The sequence below is a fragment of the Colias philodice genome, chromosome 29, assembly GCF_061535455.1.
Source record: "Colias philodice isolate Cphi_HAF_F1 chromosome 29, ilColPhil1 Martin Lab GWU primary, whole genome shotgun sequence".
NCBI classification, from domain to species: Eukaryota; Metazoa; Arthropoda; class Insecta; order Lepidoptera; family Pieridae; genus Colias; species Colias philodice.
In genome coordinates, this window is record NC_143114.1 from 5408001 (window position 1) to 5421811 (window position 13811).

Genomic DNA, 13811 nt, shown 5'->3' on the forward strand with positions numbered 1-13811 from the left:
TTTACAGCAATCTTCAATCAAAACAATTATCTTCATGTAAGTTACGCTAATAGTCGAACATTACATTCTTGTTCGCCTTGACCCTGTAAATAACTGAACAACTTTTCTTAAATTTAAGGATTTAAATACAGTGTATTAATAAATTAATAATTACCAATGACCCATCGTATGTCGCTGCTATTTTTATTTTTTATGTAAATATACTTACTAGCTGTCGCGGTATAGGTTCTGCCTTACTCTTATTAATTATCACTTAGAGGAATGAAGTCGGGCAAATCTTATCACATAAGAGGTACTAATGAAGTCGGGCAAAAATAGATGTTGGCCGATTTTCAGAACTGTCCGATATGTATACGAAATTTCATGAGGATCGGTGCAGCCGTTTCGGAGGAGTATGGTAACTAACATTGTGAGAATTTTATATTACTTATGTCTAAAGATATTGTATTTTATTTCGAGATTCTTATTGTCTAATCTCAAATGCCATAGATTAATATTTTGCAGGTACAAACCATTGTCGGTATATTCCTGACCCAATATAGTAACAACAGAGTAACAAAAACATAGCTTACGTGACCGACATCTAATGTTTTCTACTGAGGAAAGAATAACGAAATATTAAGTTATAACATCTCGCCATTACATAATTGGGAATTAACACCTAAATTATTGGATATGTAATTTTAAAATAAGACGTTTTAATTATAATTATGATTTATGATGCAACGCCTGTAATTAAACATAGTAATGATAATGAAAATTACCGGCTAAGTAAGACATTTTATCATATTTTATTAAGGCCCATTTAAAATGTTGTATTTTGTATATCGTTCACTATTCATAATAACATTTCAAAATAATTATTTTATTAAAATAGTTAACACACGCAATAGTTCCGAGTTCCATTTGCATAAATTGGAACGTATATTTCAAAAATGACAGAATGACTTCAAACGTCACCGGTGACCGGTCACATTGACGTAACGTTTTTTTTACATTTCATTTTCATCAGTCATCACTCATCAGTGCATGGGAAAGTTTTAAAATACAAAATAAATCACATTCTGTGGATTTCCTATGCCGTTTGCTGATGAAAAAAAGCAATTGAATTATTATTAATAAAGTATTAATTATGAATCCGTCAAACAAGCGCATGAACACTGTGAATGGTACGTATAATTCGTAAACATATTTGTTTATCAAGTTTTGTTCATAACTTTTAAAGAAAACGGAGTTACAAGTTTACTGTAGCTAAGTTAGGTATTATTCATCATTTAAAGTCTTGAAACTTACTACGAAAGTTAAAGGTTTTAAAAACTTAGTACATAAAATGTATCTGTTGCATTGTTAGATATTTTTTCAAAACTATTTTTTTGTCCTAAATAAATGCCGGACATCGACTTGAATACAACTCATGCTTTATTCTTACAATGATTTAATAGAAATCTTTAATAATGTAACTATGACATACAATATGAGTCTTTATTAGCTTAAAACTATGTAATATATTTACTAGCTTTCCGCCCGCGGCTTCGCCCGCTTTGTCTAAAACATAATAAATTATATACTAAAACCTTCCTCTTGAATCACTCTATCTATTAAAAAAAACCGCATCAAAATCCGTTGCGTAGTTTGAAAGACTTAAGCATACATAGGGACAGATAGCGACTTTGTTTTATACTATGTAGTGATATTAGTGTCATTTGATATACAACCCTCCTTAACTAAATTTACAGATCCTCAAAGTTCAAAAAGGATGAAAAGAGAATGTACATATGGTGAAAAGTGTTATAGATTAAATCCAGCACATTTTAGAGAGCTTAGTCATCCACATTGTAAGTACATACATTATCACATACTAGCTGTGTTCTGTGGTTTTACCCGCATTGATCCACTCCTGTTGGTCTAAGCATGATGATAATATTATGTAGCCTATAGCCTTCCTCAATAAATGGGCTATCAACAACTAAAGAATTTTTCAAATTAGACCATTAGTTCCTGAGATTAGCGCATTCAAACAAACAAACTCTTCAGCTTTATAATATTAGTATAGATAATAAATTATCAAAATGTCTTTAAAAATGATTTCTTATACGAAAACCTATCCTATCAACTAATGAATAGATTTTGATGTCACTTGGTGATGCACATGGATTTATCCATAAATGTAACTACTAGTATCAATCATACATCCCTACTAATATTATAAATGTGAATGTAACTCTGTCTGTCTGTCTGTCTCAACCGATTTTAAATAATTTCAATATTATGAAGTAAGACATTTACTCTAGATTACCTAATTTATTTAATAAGCAATATCTTTTTTCAGTGGAAGAAATATTAGATAATTACAACGGTAATGGAGATTATGATATTCCTGAAAAATTGGTGCTACAAAAGAGTATGATCGTAGATCAGTTGAATATTATTATCGAGAAGAATTTATATGTTGCTAAGAAAAATAATGGCAATAGTACAGAGTGAGTATGATGTTTAATTTATATAATAACTAGCTTTGCCCTGCGGTTTTACCTGCATTGCTCTGCTCCTGTTGGCGTAAAAAAAAAGTGAAGTCCCGTGTCCCCTAGTGGGGTAAGGGGCAGATGCATTATGCATACATCTGTTTGACTGATCGATTTTCTTTAGGCACAAGTAGGTGATCAGCCTTCTGTGTCTTGCCAGACCGAGACATTTTTTTTTCTTCGTCTCCACCGGGAATCGAACCCAGGACCCCTCGGTGCTACGCTCACGCGTCAACCACTGTACCAAGGAGGCGGTCAAGTTTGATACGTTTAATTTATATAATAACTAGCTTTGCCCTGCGGTTTTACCTGCATTGCTCCGCTCCGGTTGGCGTAGCATGATGATATATAGCCTATAGCCTTCCTCGATAAATGGGCTATCTGACACAAAATTTTCAAATAGGACCAGCAGTTTCTGAGATTAGCGCATTCAAACAAACTCTTTAGCTTTAATAATATCATATTAGTACCAATAGATATGAACTTTATTGAACTATTTATTGAATAATATGTTGGCCCATTTTTTTAACACTATTATCATTGAAGAACATGTGACATATTGACCTAAAAAATATAAGTAATTAAAATTTCTGAATAAAATCATGTTTTTTTTAATGATTTCAGATCAGAACAATCAAGTAGTACAAAGAAAGAAGAAAGTAATTCACAGATTAAAAATTATACTCAAAATGAACCACAGATTAAAAATGATAGTCAAAATAAAGAAAAGATTAAAAATGAATGTAAAATCAATGAAACACAGATAAGTAAGGAAGTAGTGAAGAAACCGAATACAGATTATAAAAGAGATAAATCACCAATACAAGACAATAAAGTGAGAGGTAAATATGTATTTAATTAACAAGCACAAAACGTTTTTTTTAATTTTGATTCCTTTTCTCAAAGCTGTATCACCATCCAAGTTTGAATTGCTTGCCTAGGCAAGTAGTTAAAAGATTATAGATTCAATAATTTGAATAGCTGTTTGATTGAATTAATTAAAATTTTTTACTTACTAACTTTGCCTATGTAATCTCAATCTGTCTTTGTACTAAATTTTATACCAATCAGTGCAGTGGTTTAGGGGTGAAGAAGATACAGACAGACTTCCCTATTTATATTATAATTAATGTCAAAGTATTACTTTGACATTAATAATATTATAGGGATTGTAATAAATAAAAAAAAACGAGCGTGTGTGCCGAGCACACGTGGCAGAAGTGAAACTTCTTTGGCAAGATTCAAAGATACCACAAACGCCGCCTTACTCCATAACGCGACGATATTGCCTTGACGTGACATTGAGATTTTACTCTCAACGGGTCTAAAGAAGTTTCACTTCAAAATATTCAATAGTTGCTTTGCCTATGAACAAATTATTTTTTCCAGATTCAGACTACCGTCCGATAATACCACCTACACGTAAATATCAGGATTATTTCAAGGTGATCCCGCCAAAAGGGAAAATGGCGGAAAAACATGAAGCCAGCGCACCATACCATATATTTTATACAACTATCACCGATGCTAAGGAAACGCATTCACAACCGTATTCTATTACTTTTCAAGGTACGAAGGTTTTCATATCTATACTAATACTAGCGGTCCGCCCCGGCTTCGCCCGTGGTACCTACATGTTTAAACTATCCTATCTCTCAAGTTGGATCGAACTGCACATGGTGTGCAAATTTTATTATAATCGGTTAAGTGGTTTAGGAGTCCATTGAGGACAAACATTGTGACACGAGATTTATATATATTAAGATTATAAAGAGGAAAGGTTTGTAATTATGTATGTGTATGTATGGTTTTCACGCATAAACTACTGGACCGGTTTCAAAAATTCTTTCACCATTAGAAAGCTGCATCTTCACTGAGCAACATAGGCTATATTGCATTTTCAAAAAAATAGAGATCCTTACCAAAAATGCAATAATGTAACTCAAGGTGTAAAAAATTCTGTCATCGCGTGCGCTGTGGAATCTATTGCTTGAAGTACGAGGATGGTTCTTGTGAAAAAAAAAACGTGAACATGTAGGTACCACGGGCGAAGCCGGGGCGGACCGCTAGTTTATTATATGTTATCAATACATTCATAACCAAGTGCTGAATGTTCTATGAACAGATTGTATTTACGCATACATAAAAAAAAAATTATTGTTATAAATTATTTCTCAACTGGCAACCCGTACCGAGTGGGTGGTTATAAAAATGAGCTGAACAGTGGATTTGACACACTTTTTGTTTGGCTCTCGGACGTAACGATCGTTTTGGTTGTGTTTAGTTGTGTTAATTATTATCTTGAGTCGATTATTATTTTATTGTTGAAGGTAGACATATAAAATCAATCTCTGGAACGGCTGGACCGATTTTGACGGGACTTTGATTGACAGATAGCTGATGTAATATGGAGTAACTTAGGTTACTTTTATTCTAATATTTCTTATGGATTAGGAACATTTAGCTTGTATATATAAACACTGCTATAATTTGTTACAGAAATCCTAGATTCCAGCCTCGGTGAACTAAAATGCTCGCTCCAAATCAATTTCATGGTGGACCCCAGTTGGTTACTCGCTCAGTACTATTTCGCAGGCTACAGGTAAACAGGTATTTACGGATATTTCTTATATCTGTAGTATCAATAATTAATAATATTTTTTATAAATTTTTCCTTAAATAATGACTTAAAAAGACTTAACTAAAAGGATTGCCGCTCAGTGATAAAAACAATACGCCCGCGAAATCAAACGAAATCCCGCATAGGTCCCGTTCCTGTGAAATTTCCGTCATAAAACCTATTCTTATGTATTTATTTATTTATTTAATTATTTATTGCACACACAAAATAAATAGAGACACACAAAGTACAGCTAATAGGAAATAATGTGTACAAACCTATTCTTTCTTAGATCTCAAGTTATTTCTACCAAATTGTAGGTATCCAAAACGGTTAATTGGTTGAGGCGTGAAGAAGACAGACAGACAGACAGATGGAGCACTTTTGCATTTATAATATACTAGCTTTCCGCTCGCAGCTTCGCCCGCTTTGTCTAAAACTTAATCTTATATATAAAAATGAATCGCAAAATGTGTTGGTAAGCGCATAACTCGAGAACGGCTGAACCGATTTCGATAATTCTTTTTTTATTATATTCCTTGAAGTACGAGGATGGTTTTTACGTAGAGAAAACGTAAATATGTACCACGGGCGAAGCCGGGGCGGACCGCTAGTAAATTATATACTAAAACCTTCCTCTTGAATCACTCTATCTATTTAAAAAAACCGCATAAAAATCCGTTGTTTAGTTTTAAAATTAAAGCAAAGGGACATAGGGATTAGGGACAGAGAAAGCGACTTTGTTTTATACTATGTAGTGACTAGCTGTGCTCCGCGGTTTCAGCCGCATTGCTCTGCTCCTGTTGGTCTTAGCGGGATGATATAGCCTGTATTCCTACAGCATTCCTCGTATCATCATTCGATTTGAAAAATTCTTTTGGTGTTAGATAGTCTATCATTCCATAAATGGGCTATCTAACACCAAAAGAATTTTTCAAATCGGACCAGTAGTTCCTGAGATTAGCGCGTATAAACAAACAAACTCTTCAGTTTTTGCTAGTATAGATTTTAACGAACAGATATGAGATAAGTTATTTATATCTTCATTTTTTATAATTTAAACTAAGAGATGAGTCATTTATTATTTATTTATTTATTTTCAGCGCGAAAAAGCTAACAATACTATATGGAGATGATAGTCCAGACATGAAAACTTTGAGCCAAAAGAAACCACATGTGGAAACCCATCTCGTTACCATGGCAACGCCGTTCGCTAAGCACCATACGTAAGTATTGGGTTTTATCTTTATTTAAATACTAGCGGTTCGCCCCGGCTTCGCCCGTGGTACATCCCGTTTTCTCTCCATAAGAACCATCCTCATACTTCAAAGAATATTATAAAAAACGGTTCAGCCGTTTTCGAGTTTGGCGATTAATTATTATGATATAAATATTTCTTCTGTGCATGTGTTTGTGTCTCCTAAACGGCTGGACCGATTATAATAAAAATTATTTGTTTCAATTGGAACGCGAGCGAAGCCGGGCACAAAAACTAGGAGATGATAGATTTTTATTCATAACCGACTTTTAAAACAAGGCATATGTTTTTAACCTAATTTTCTCACTGTGTAAAAATAATATAAAGAATTTTTTTTTTCTGTATGTTTATAAATAAAAAAGGCATGTTATTTTTCTATAATTTTCACAAGTAAGAGTAAAAAATTAATCAAATGCAGACATTATTTTACATTTATAATTATCTACTAGCTTTCCGCCCGCGGCTTCGCCCGCGTTTTCAAAGAAAAACCCGTTCCCGTAGGATTTCCGGGATAAAACCTATCCTATGTCCTTTCTCGGGTATCAAAATATCTCTATACCAAATTTCATGCCAATTGGGTTCAGTAGTTAAGGCGTGATTGAGTAACAGACAGACAGACAGAGTTACTTTCGCATTTATAATAATATTAGTATGGATATAAAATATATATATTTTTTATATTTCTAGGAAAATGATGGTCCTGAGCTATGAAGACGGTTCCACACGGGTCGTTATTTCGACGGCAAATTTGTACATCGACGATTGGGAGAACAGAACACAGGGGTGAGATTTTTTTAAATCTTTATATATAAAAAGTACGTGACACGTTGTTTGTCAGCGATGGACTCCAAAACTACTGAACCGAATTTGATTTTTGATGTAACTTAAAAGAAAAATTATTTTATTTCAATTTTTTATCTGCTATTATTTGACAGTTGCAATTATTTAGCTAACTGTAGTTTTAATTTGTAATAATTTTTGAAGTGAAACTTCCTTAGGCGCGTTGAGAGTAAAATTTCAAGGTCACGTCATGGAGATACCGCACGCCAGGTGACGATTTTGGTATCTTTGAATCTTGCGAAAGAAGTTTCGCTTCTGACACGTGTGCTCGGTACTCAGGCTCTTTTTGGTGAGACTAATAAAATCGTGTTTTTTCCAGGCTCTGGTTCAGCCCCCGGTGCCCCCAACTGCCCCCGGAGGCTATGCCCCACGACGGGGAGTCCCCAACAATGTTCAAACGGTCCCTTATTCGATATTTGGGCCACTATCACTTACCCCAATTGACATATTATATGGATAGGGTAAAAAGATGCGATTTCTCGCATATTAAGTGAGTATTTTTTTTATGTATTTTAGTGTATATGAGAATTTTGATTGTAACTTTTCAGTACAATCAAAATTCTCTTTTTGAAAAACTTTTGTGCTTGTGCTTTTACACTTTACATAACTACCTACTTAAGTTATAGTCTGGTTCACATATTTTACGCAAATTCATTGATCTTCATTTTCAAATCTTTTTTCAAATTTCCAAAATTTTGAAAAATTTTCCGAGATAAAATTTTCCGAGAAAAGAACTAAAGCCCCATTTTTTCACTTAATTGTTTATAAATTTGGTAATTTTTATCGGCGCCTTTTCGAACTTTTCCTTAAACTTTCTAGGTAAAAATACGAATCGATTGATACCTTGGTCGTAATTTTCGTATAGATGCTATTAAAAAAGTACATGTGAACCAGACTATTAGCTTGGGATAGCTTGTCAGTCACAAACAATTTCAAACTTCTTTCTGTTTATATATTATTATATAAACTGTTTATATATATTTATTGTTTTAATATTGTATCTATAGTCGAGCCAATTTAATAGGCAACATTTGACGTCTATCAATTTTATCTTCGAAGAGAGGTAACCTGCTTAAAAACATCGATTAAAGTGAATTAATCGATACGGATTTTAAACATTTGTCAATCGAATTTATTAATTTATGATGATTTTTATTCACAAGTAATCAATGCATTCGATTCTAGATGTCAGATTTCGATTTTTAGAGTAACGTCTCTGGTATTTAAAAAGAAAAAAGGTTTATTGACACAAAATTGTAGCGACGTCAGTTCTTCAATTCAGAAATTGTTTATTATGTTTAGAATGGTTTATCAGTAAAATGAAATCTTAAAATTACTTGTATCGGTCATTATTATTATAAATATGTGATCGTAATTGAAAAAAGTTAAGCAAATGTGCAGTTCTAACAAAACGAAATATCATGTTATTCTATGTTGTCGTTACTAGGTTACGTTGTTGAATTTTGTTGAACTGTCAAATGTTGCCTATTAAAATGGCTCTACTATAGCATCACTACATAGTATAAAACAAAGTCGCTTTCTCTGTCCCTATGTTCCTATGTATGCTTAAATCTTTAAAACTACGCAACGGATTTTGATGCGGTTTTTTTTATAGATAAAGTGATTCAAGAGGAAGGTTTTAGTATATAATTTATTAGGTTTTAGACAAAGCGGGCGAAGCCGCGGACGATAAGTTAGTCTCTTTTTATAATTTAGAGACAGCATTGCTGTGTACAGCGCGCTGAGAACTGTCTTTATTGGCTTGACTAACTTTAGTCGTAATTTTTAGCGTTGTTTCATGGGCTAGAAGATTGTTATTACAGATCTTTTGTATTTTAAGTGTTTTTTTTATGTTTTTGTCAATTTTACAGCGCTTTTTTTCTACTTTAGAGCGTTTCTAAGCAGATTTTAATCATTTTTTTCGGCTTTTTTGCTAATTTTTCGTGTTTCTCAGCGTGTTCCTAGTTGCCTCAGCGCCGGGCTCGCACTTCGACACGGACTGGGCTCTCACACGGGTCGGATCGCTGCTGAGACAGCATTGCTGTGTACAGCGCGCTGAGAACAAGGACTGGCCGCTGATCGCGCAAGCTAGCAGCTTGGGCAGCTATGGGAAGGAGCCTAAGGTAGATAATTTTTTTGAAGTGAAAACTTCTTTAGCAGCGTTGAGCACTTTTTCTGTAATGGGTATAAAGTCTTAAACTCGCGTCAGGACACGTGACCTGATCGAAAAAGCGTAAGACGGATACCATTCCAAAATATCAAACATGCTCAACGTTAATAATCAAGTTTTCACTTCTGCCGGCACTCCCCCAGTGCAACCCGTCTTTTTTTTTAAAACTAAACTGAAATAGTCAATAGTCAGTGCATTGTATTTGATGATTTTTGTCAATAAATATATTTTTACTAGCGGTCCGCCCCGGCTTCGCCCGTGGTACATGTTTACGTTTTCTCTTCATAAGAACCATCCTCGTACTTCAAGGAATATTATGAAAAAAGAATTATCGAAATCGGTCCAGCCGTACGCGCGTGATGCCGTGACCATGGGAGGATTCATTTTTATATATAGAGATTTATATTATAGTTATTTTTTTGATGAGATGCCTTAGGCACACATTGACATTGATATACCGAGTGACAGACAGTTTTGACAGCAATACTGCATACGAAAGTTATTGACAAAGATTAGTCACTCGCTATTGTAGTGTTACTTGATCAGATTGTATACATACTAGCTGTGCCCCGCCGGTTTTACCCGCATTGCTCCGCTCCTGTTGGTCTTGGCGTGATGATATATAGCCTATAGCCTTCCTCGATAAATGGGCTATCTAACACCGAAAGAATTTTTCAAATCGGACCACTAGTTCCTGAGATTAGCGCGTTCAAACAAACAAACTCTTCAGCTTTATAATATTAGTATAGATTTAAGTTGACGTTCAGAAAGTGATAATGTATAATTATTTTTTGTATTTAAAAACAAATTAATCATAAGGATTTATAAATTTATATTTATAAAGCATTTGAATGCCATAAAACAAAAAAATATCAATTTTAACAAAAAAGGTCGTGTTCCATCGTTACAATATTGTATTCACTGAAAAGTGTTTCATATTGGTTGAGATGGTGTTGTTTATCACCTCAATAGATGGCGCGCGGTGTGTCCCTTAGACACATAAAACTGAAAGAATAGAATAAATTCGATCGCTCTGGCGGGTCACGAGTGGCTGAGTTGGTCAGGTATCCGCCCCGGAATGGCGCGAAACGATGCGGGTTCGAGTCCCGCTGAGTGATCGATTTTTTTCTATTCTTTATAAATTTAAATTTATAATCATAAGGATTTTACTTTCAGTTATGGCTGACAGGCGATTTCTTGCATCACTTCACGAAAATCAAGGATCAGGCGCAAACTTTGTCAACGCCACCACAATTGAAACTGATCTATCCTTCTTTGGGTATGTTTTTATTCATTTGTTAGTTATTACAATGTATTCTAAATTAGTGTAATCTTAATATATATAAATCTCGTGTCACAATGTTTGTCCTCAATGGACTCCTAAGAGCCGATTTTTCAATGCTTGGATAAAACTTATTCGTCGAATAATGTATAAAACTACCATTTTAAAAACGTATTCTAATTGCCCGTATTTGACAGTTTACAGGTGACATTTTAATATTATCGTGTAATACTTTATTGGACGTATAAGTTTTATCCAAGCATTGAAAAATCGGCACTTAACCACTTAACCGATTATAATAAAATTCGCACACCATGTTCAGTTCGATCCAACTTGAGAGATAGGATAGTTTAAACATGTAGATACCACGGGCGAAGTCGGGGCGGACCGCTAGTAAGTATATATTTTTAGAAATTACTCGCGAGGCCGGGTTAAATATCGAACGTAATAAGAATGTACTGCGATTCTACACAACTGCCTAATTGATGTAGACAGTTAAATAAATAAATATAAATAAAATCATCTTTATTTGGTTGTCACAACATTAAAAGGTTACAAAACTCAATTATACTACACAAATTACAGAGGATAACGTTGTGAGAAACTGGTGCCTGAAATAGACTAAATAGAAGCACAGAATACATAATAGTAGCTAAACGCTACAGAACGGACACTCTCCGCCTCCCGCCAAAATTAAACACTTACCTCACCCCGCACGATCACGCTATAAATGGCCCGCATTTTTCCGCAAGGACGATACGCAACGAAGATTGACAACATTAATCAAATTGACCTAAAGTAATTTTATTATTTTGGATTTGTGATTGTCGTTTTTCGTAGAAAATGGTTAGATATTGTGCTGTTTACGGATGTATTTCATTAGAAAAACGCGAATTTCTTTACGCTAGTCACAAATGTGCCAACCATAAAGCGTTAACACACACATTTGCAGTTTTACAGTGTGACTGTCAAAACGATAATTTTGAGAATGTCCGGAGTGTGACTAAAGTTTACGTACCTAAATAATGCATAAAAGTATACAAATTTTACCAGAAGACAATTTTACTGTAAAAACAACAATATATGGTAATTTTCCAATTACAGAGCATAATGCGACTCAGTGGCGCACAATGCCGTATTATGCTGATGCTTAATTGGAACGTGAATAGTTTTCAAATGCACCAGCAGGTTGCGCTAAGTTCAGTGTTGACTGTTGAAAAAAAAAATATTCATTTAGCAATAACCTCATTAATGTGTAAATATATTAATGAAAGCCATTCTATATTATATTGTAAGACATTAAATATTATTTCAATAAGAACTATTTGTACCTGATAATAAAGAATTATTAACTTCAGACTCTTCGTTGTTAAACACTTGCTTTTCATGGTTTTCTTTATTTTCATTATCGTAATTATGAACAAATAAGATTGAGTTGTCTTCTTCATCTTGATAAATATATTTTTTTCCACGAAAACATTGATTGCCTGCTTCATTAAATGATTCGATCAAGCCATTGCAATGTTTACAAAAGTATATTCCTGTAAACAAATTTGTTTGTAGATTCGAATTCTAAAATGAAATTGTATTCACATTTTAAATGTGAAATATAAAAAAAAGTCAATGTTTGTACCTTCATCCATACTTATATTTATTTTTTAACACAATTTGAATTAACATTGATTATTTCGAAAAAACTACAATGAAACGAAAGTTTTAAAATTTTTTCCAACAATTAATAATATTATTAAGGTGATTGCAACGATCTGTTCCCAGCCAATATCCCGCTAGATGGCGCTGAATTCTACATTTCTAGTTTATTTGAGTTTTTGCGTAATTGGAATAGTCATCAAACCTAGGAATAGTCATGGCGGTTACTGAATATTATATTTTATTGAAATATGTTATATCATTGCCTTAAAATCCACCCAATTCGGTAAAATTATGCGTTTTAACATCTGTCATTGCATACAGAGTCGTTTACACACACAGACGTATACAAAAATGATAAAGATTTAACTCTAGATGGCGTGAATGTAAAGCGCGTCACACACGGTGAAGATACTACCTATAATATTTTATCTAATCTAGTAATATTTTATATTACAGTATCTTAAGGTATCCGGTATCAGCGTTCTGACCATCATTTTTCTTTTTTCGCTGTAGAACCGCCATCCTGTTACAAATGACCCACAAAGGAGAATGACCACGGGTGGTATCGGTAAAATTTTAGTTGTGCCACGTATTCGTTATATTGTTAATTCCTATTTGTATTTATAATGATCATATGTATCAATATTAAGTCTTAATTAAACCGGATAAATTGAAATAATAGTAAAAGTAAAAGTTTTTCTTTTGAAACATGTATGAACTTTCGCATTAGTAGGAAGTAGGATTGTTATAAAAATAAAAGTTATATTTGTTGGCGTAAACTATTTTATTGTAATTTTGGGAAATAAATAATGTCAAAATTGATTACCTACAATAAAACGCAGTTTTATTTTATTACCTACATTACATTATTGTTTTTTTTTTATCAAAACATGTATTTGAAGTAGCAAATATGATATTATGCTGATCCAAGCATTTTCACTCAAAACTAATATCACTAATGATTTGTAAAAGTAAATTATTTCAAAATACATTTCATAACCAACAAGTAAGAATAATTATTCATACAACAACAAATCAAAAACACTATTTACTATGGAAAAAAAACCAGGAAGGTGAAAAACATATTTACGATTTCGATGCACTCGACTTTTAGTAAAATAATAGGTAAAAATATTATTATGGTTTTGATCACAGACATATCTGTGGTTTTGATTTTAGCTACTAGTATCAGAAAGCTGCGTGTTCAATGCACGTCGGGGTCCCACAACTGTGGAGGAAGGAAGGTAGAATACCTCCATCGAATAAGTGAAGTTTCTCGACATACTCGATTTGCCGGCCGGCCTCAATGAAGATTGTCCGAAAGTTGTATATGTGCTCTGTAACGAAAAAATTTCGCTAGCGCGATTCAGAGTGAGGTGTCGTACAATATACCTAATGAAGTTTTTCATCTTTTTATTTTACTGCAAATACAAAATAAAAATTAAACAATGGTAATGTAAATTCTA

The 13811-nt window shown here is 33.4% G+C and overlaps 1 protein-coding gene across 1 annotated transcript in view; it reads left to right on the forward strand.

Moving 5' to 3' along the window:
* The first annotated feature begins 1009 nt into the window (after positions 1-1009).
* Positions 1010-13811, forward strand: part of gkt (tyrosyl-DNA phosphodiesterase glaikit) — a 33670-nt gene continuing 20868 nt past the window's right edge. Inside the window, exons 1-11 of the mRNA XM_089713025.1 lie at positions 1010-1169; positions 1737-1835; positions 2330-2480; positions 3147-3364; positions 3912-4091; positions 5022-5124; positions 6246-6368; positions 7088-7183; positions 7560-7730; positions 9195-9363; positions 10587-10689. Coding sequence (XP_089569151.1) covers positions 1133-1169; positions 1737-1835; positions 2330-2480; positions 3147-3364; positions 3912-4091; positions 5022-5124; positions 6246-6368; positions 7088-7183; positions 7560-7730; positions 9195-9363; positions 10587-10689 — 1450 coding nt within the window. The 5' untranslated portion in view covers positions 1010-1132. The remainder of the gene's footprint in view (positions 1170-1736; positions 1836-2329; positions 2481-3146; positions 3365-3911; positions 4092-5021; positions 5125-6245; positions 6369-7087; positions 7184-7559; positions 7731-9194; positions 9364-10586; positions 10690-13811) is intronic.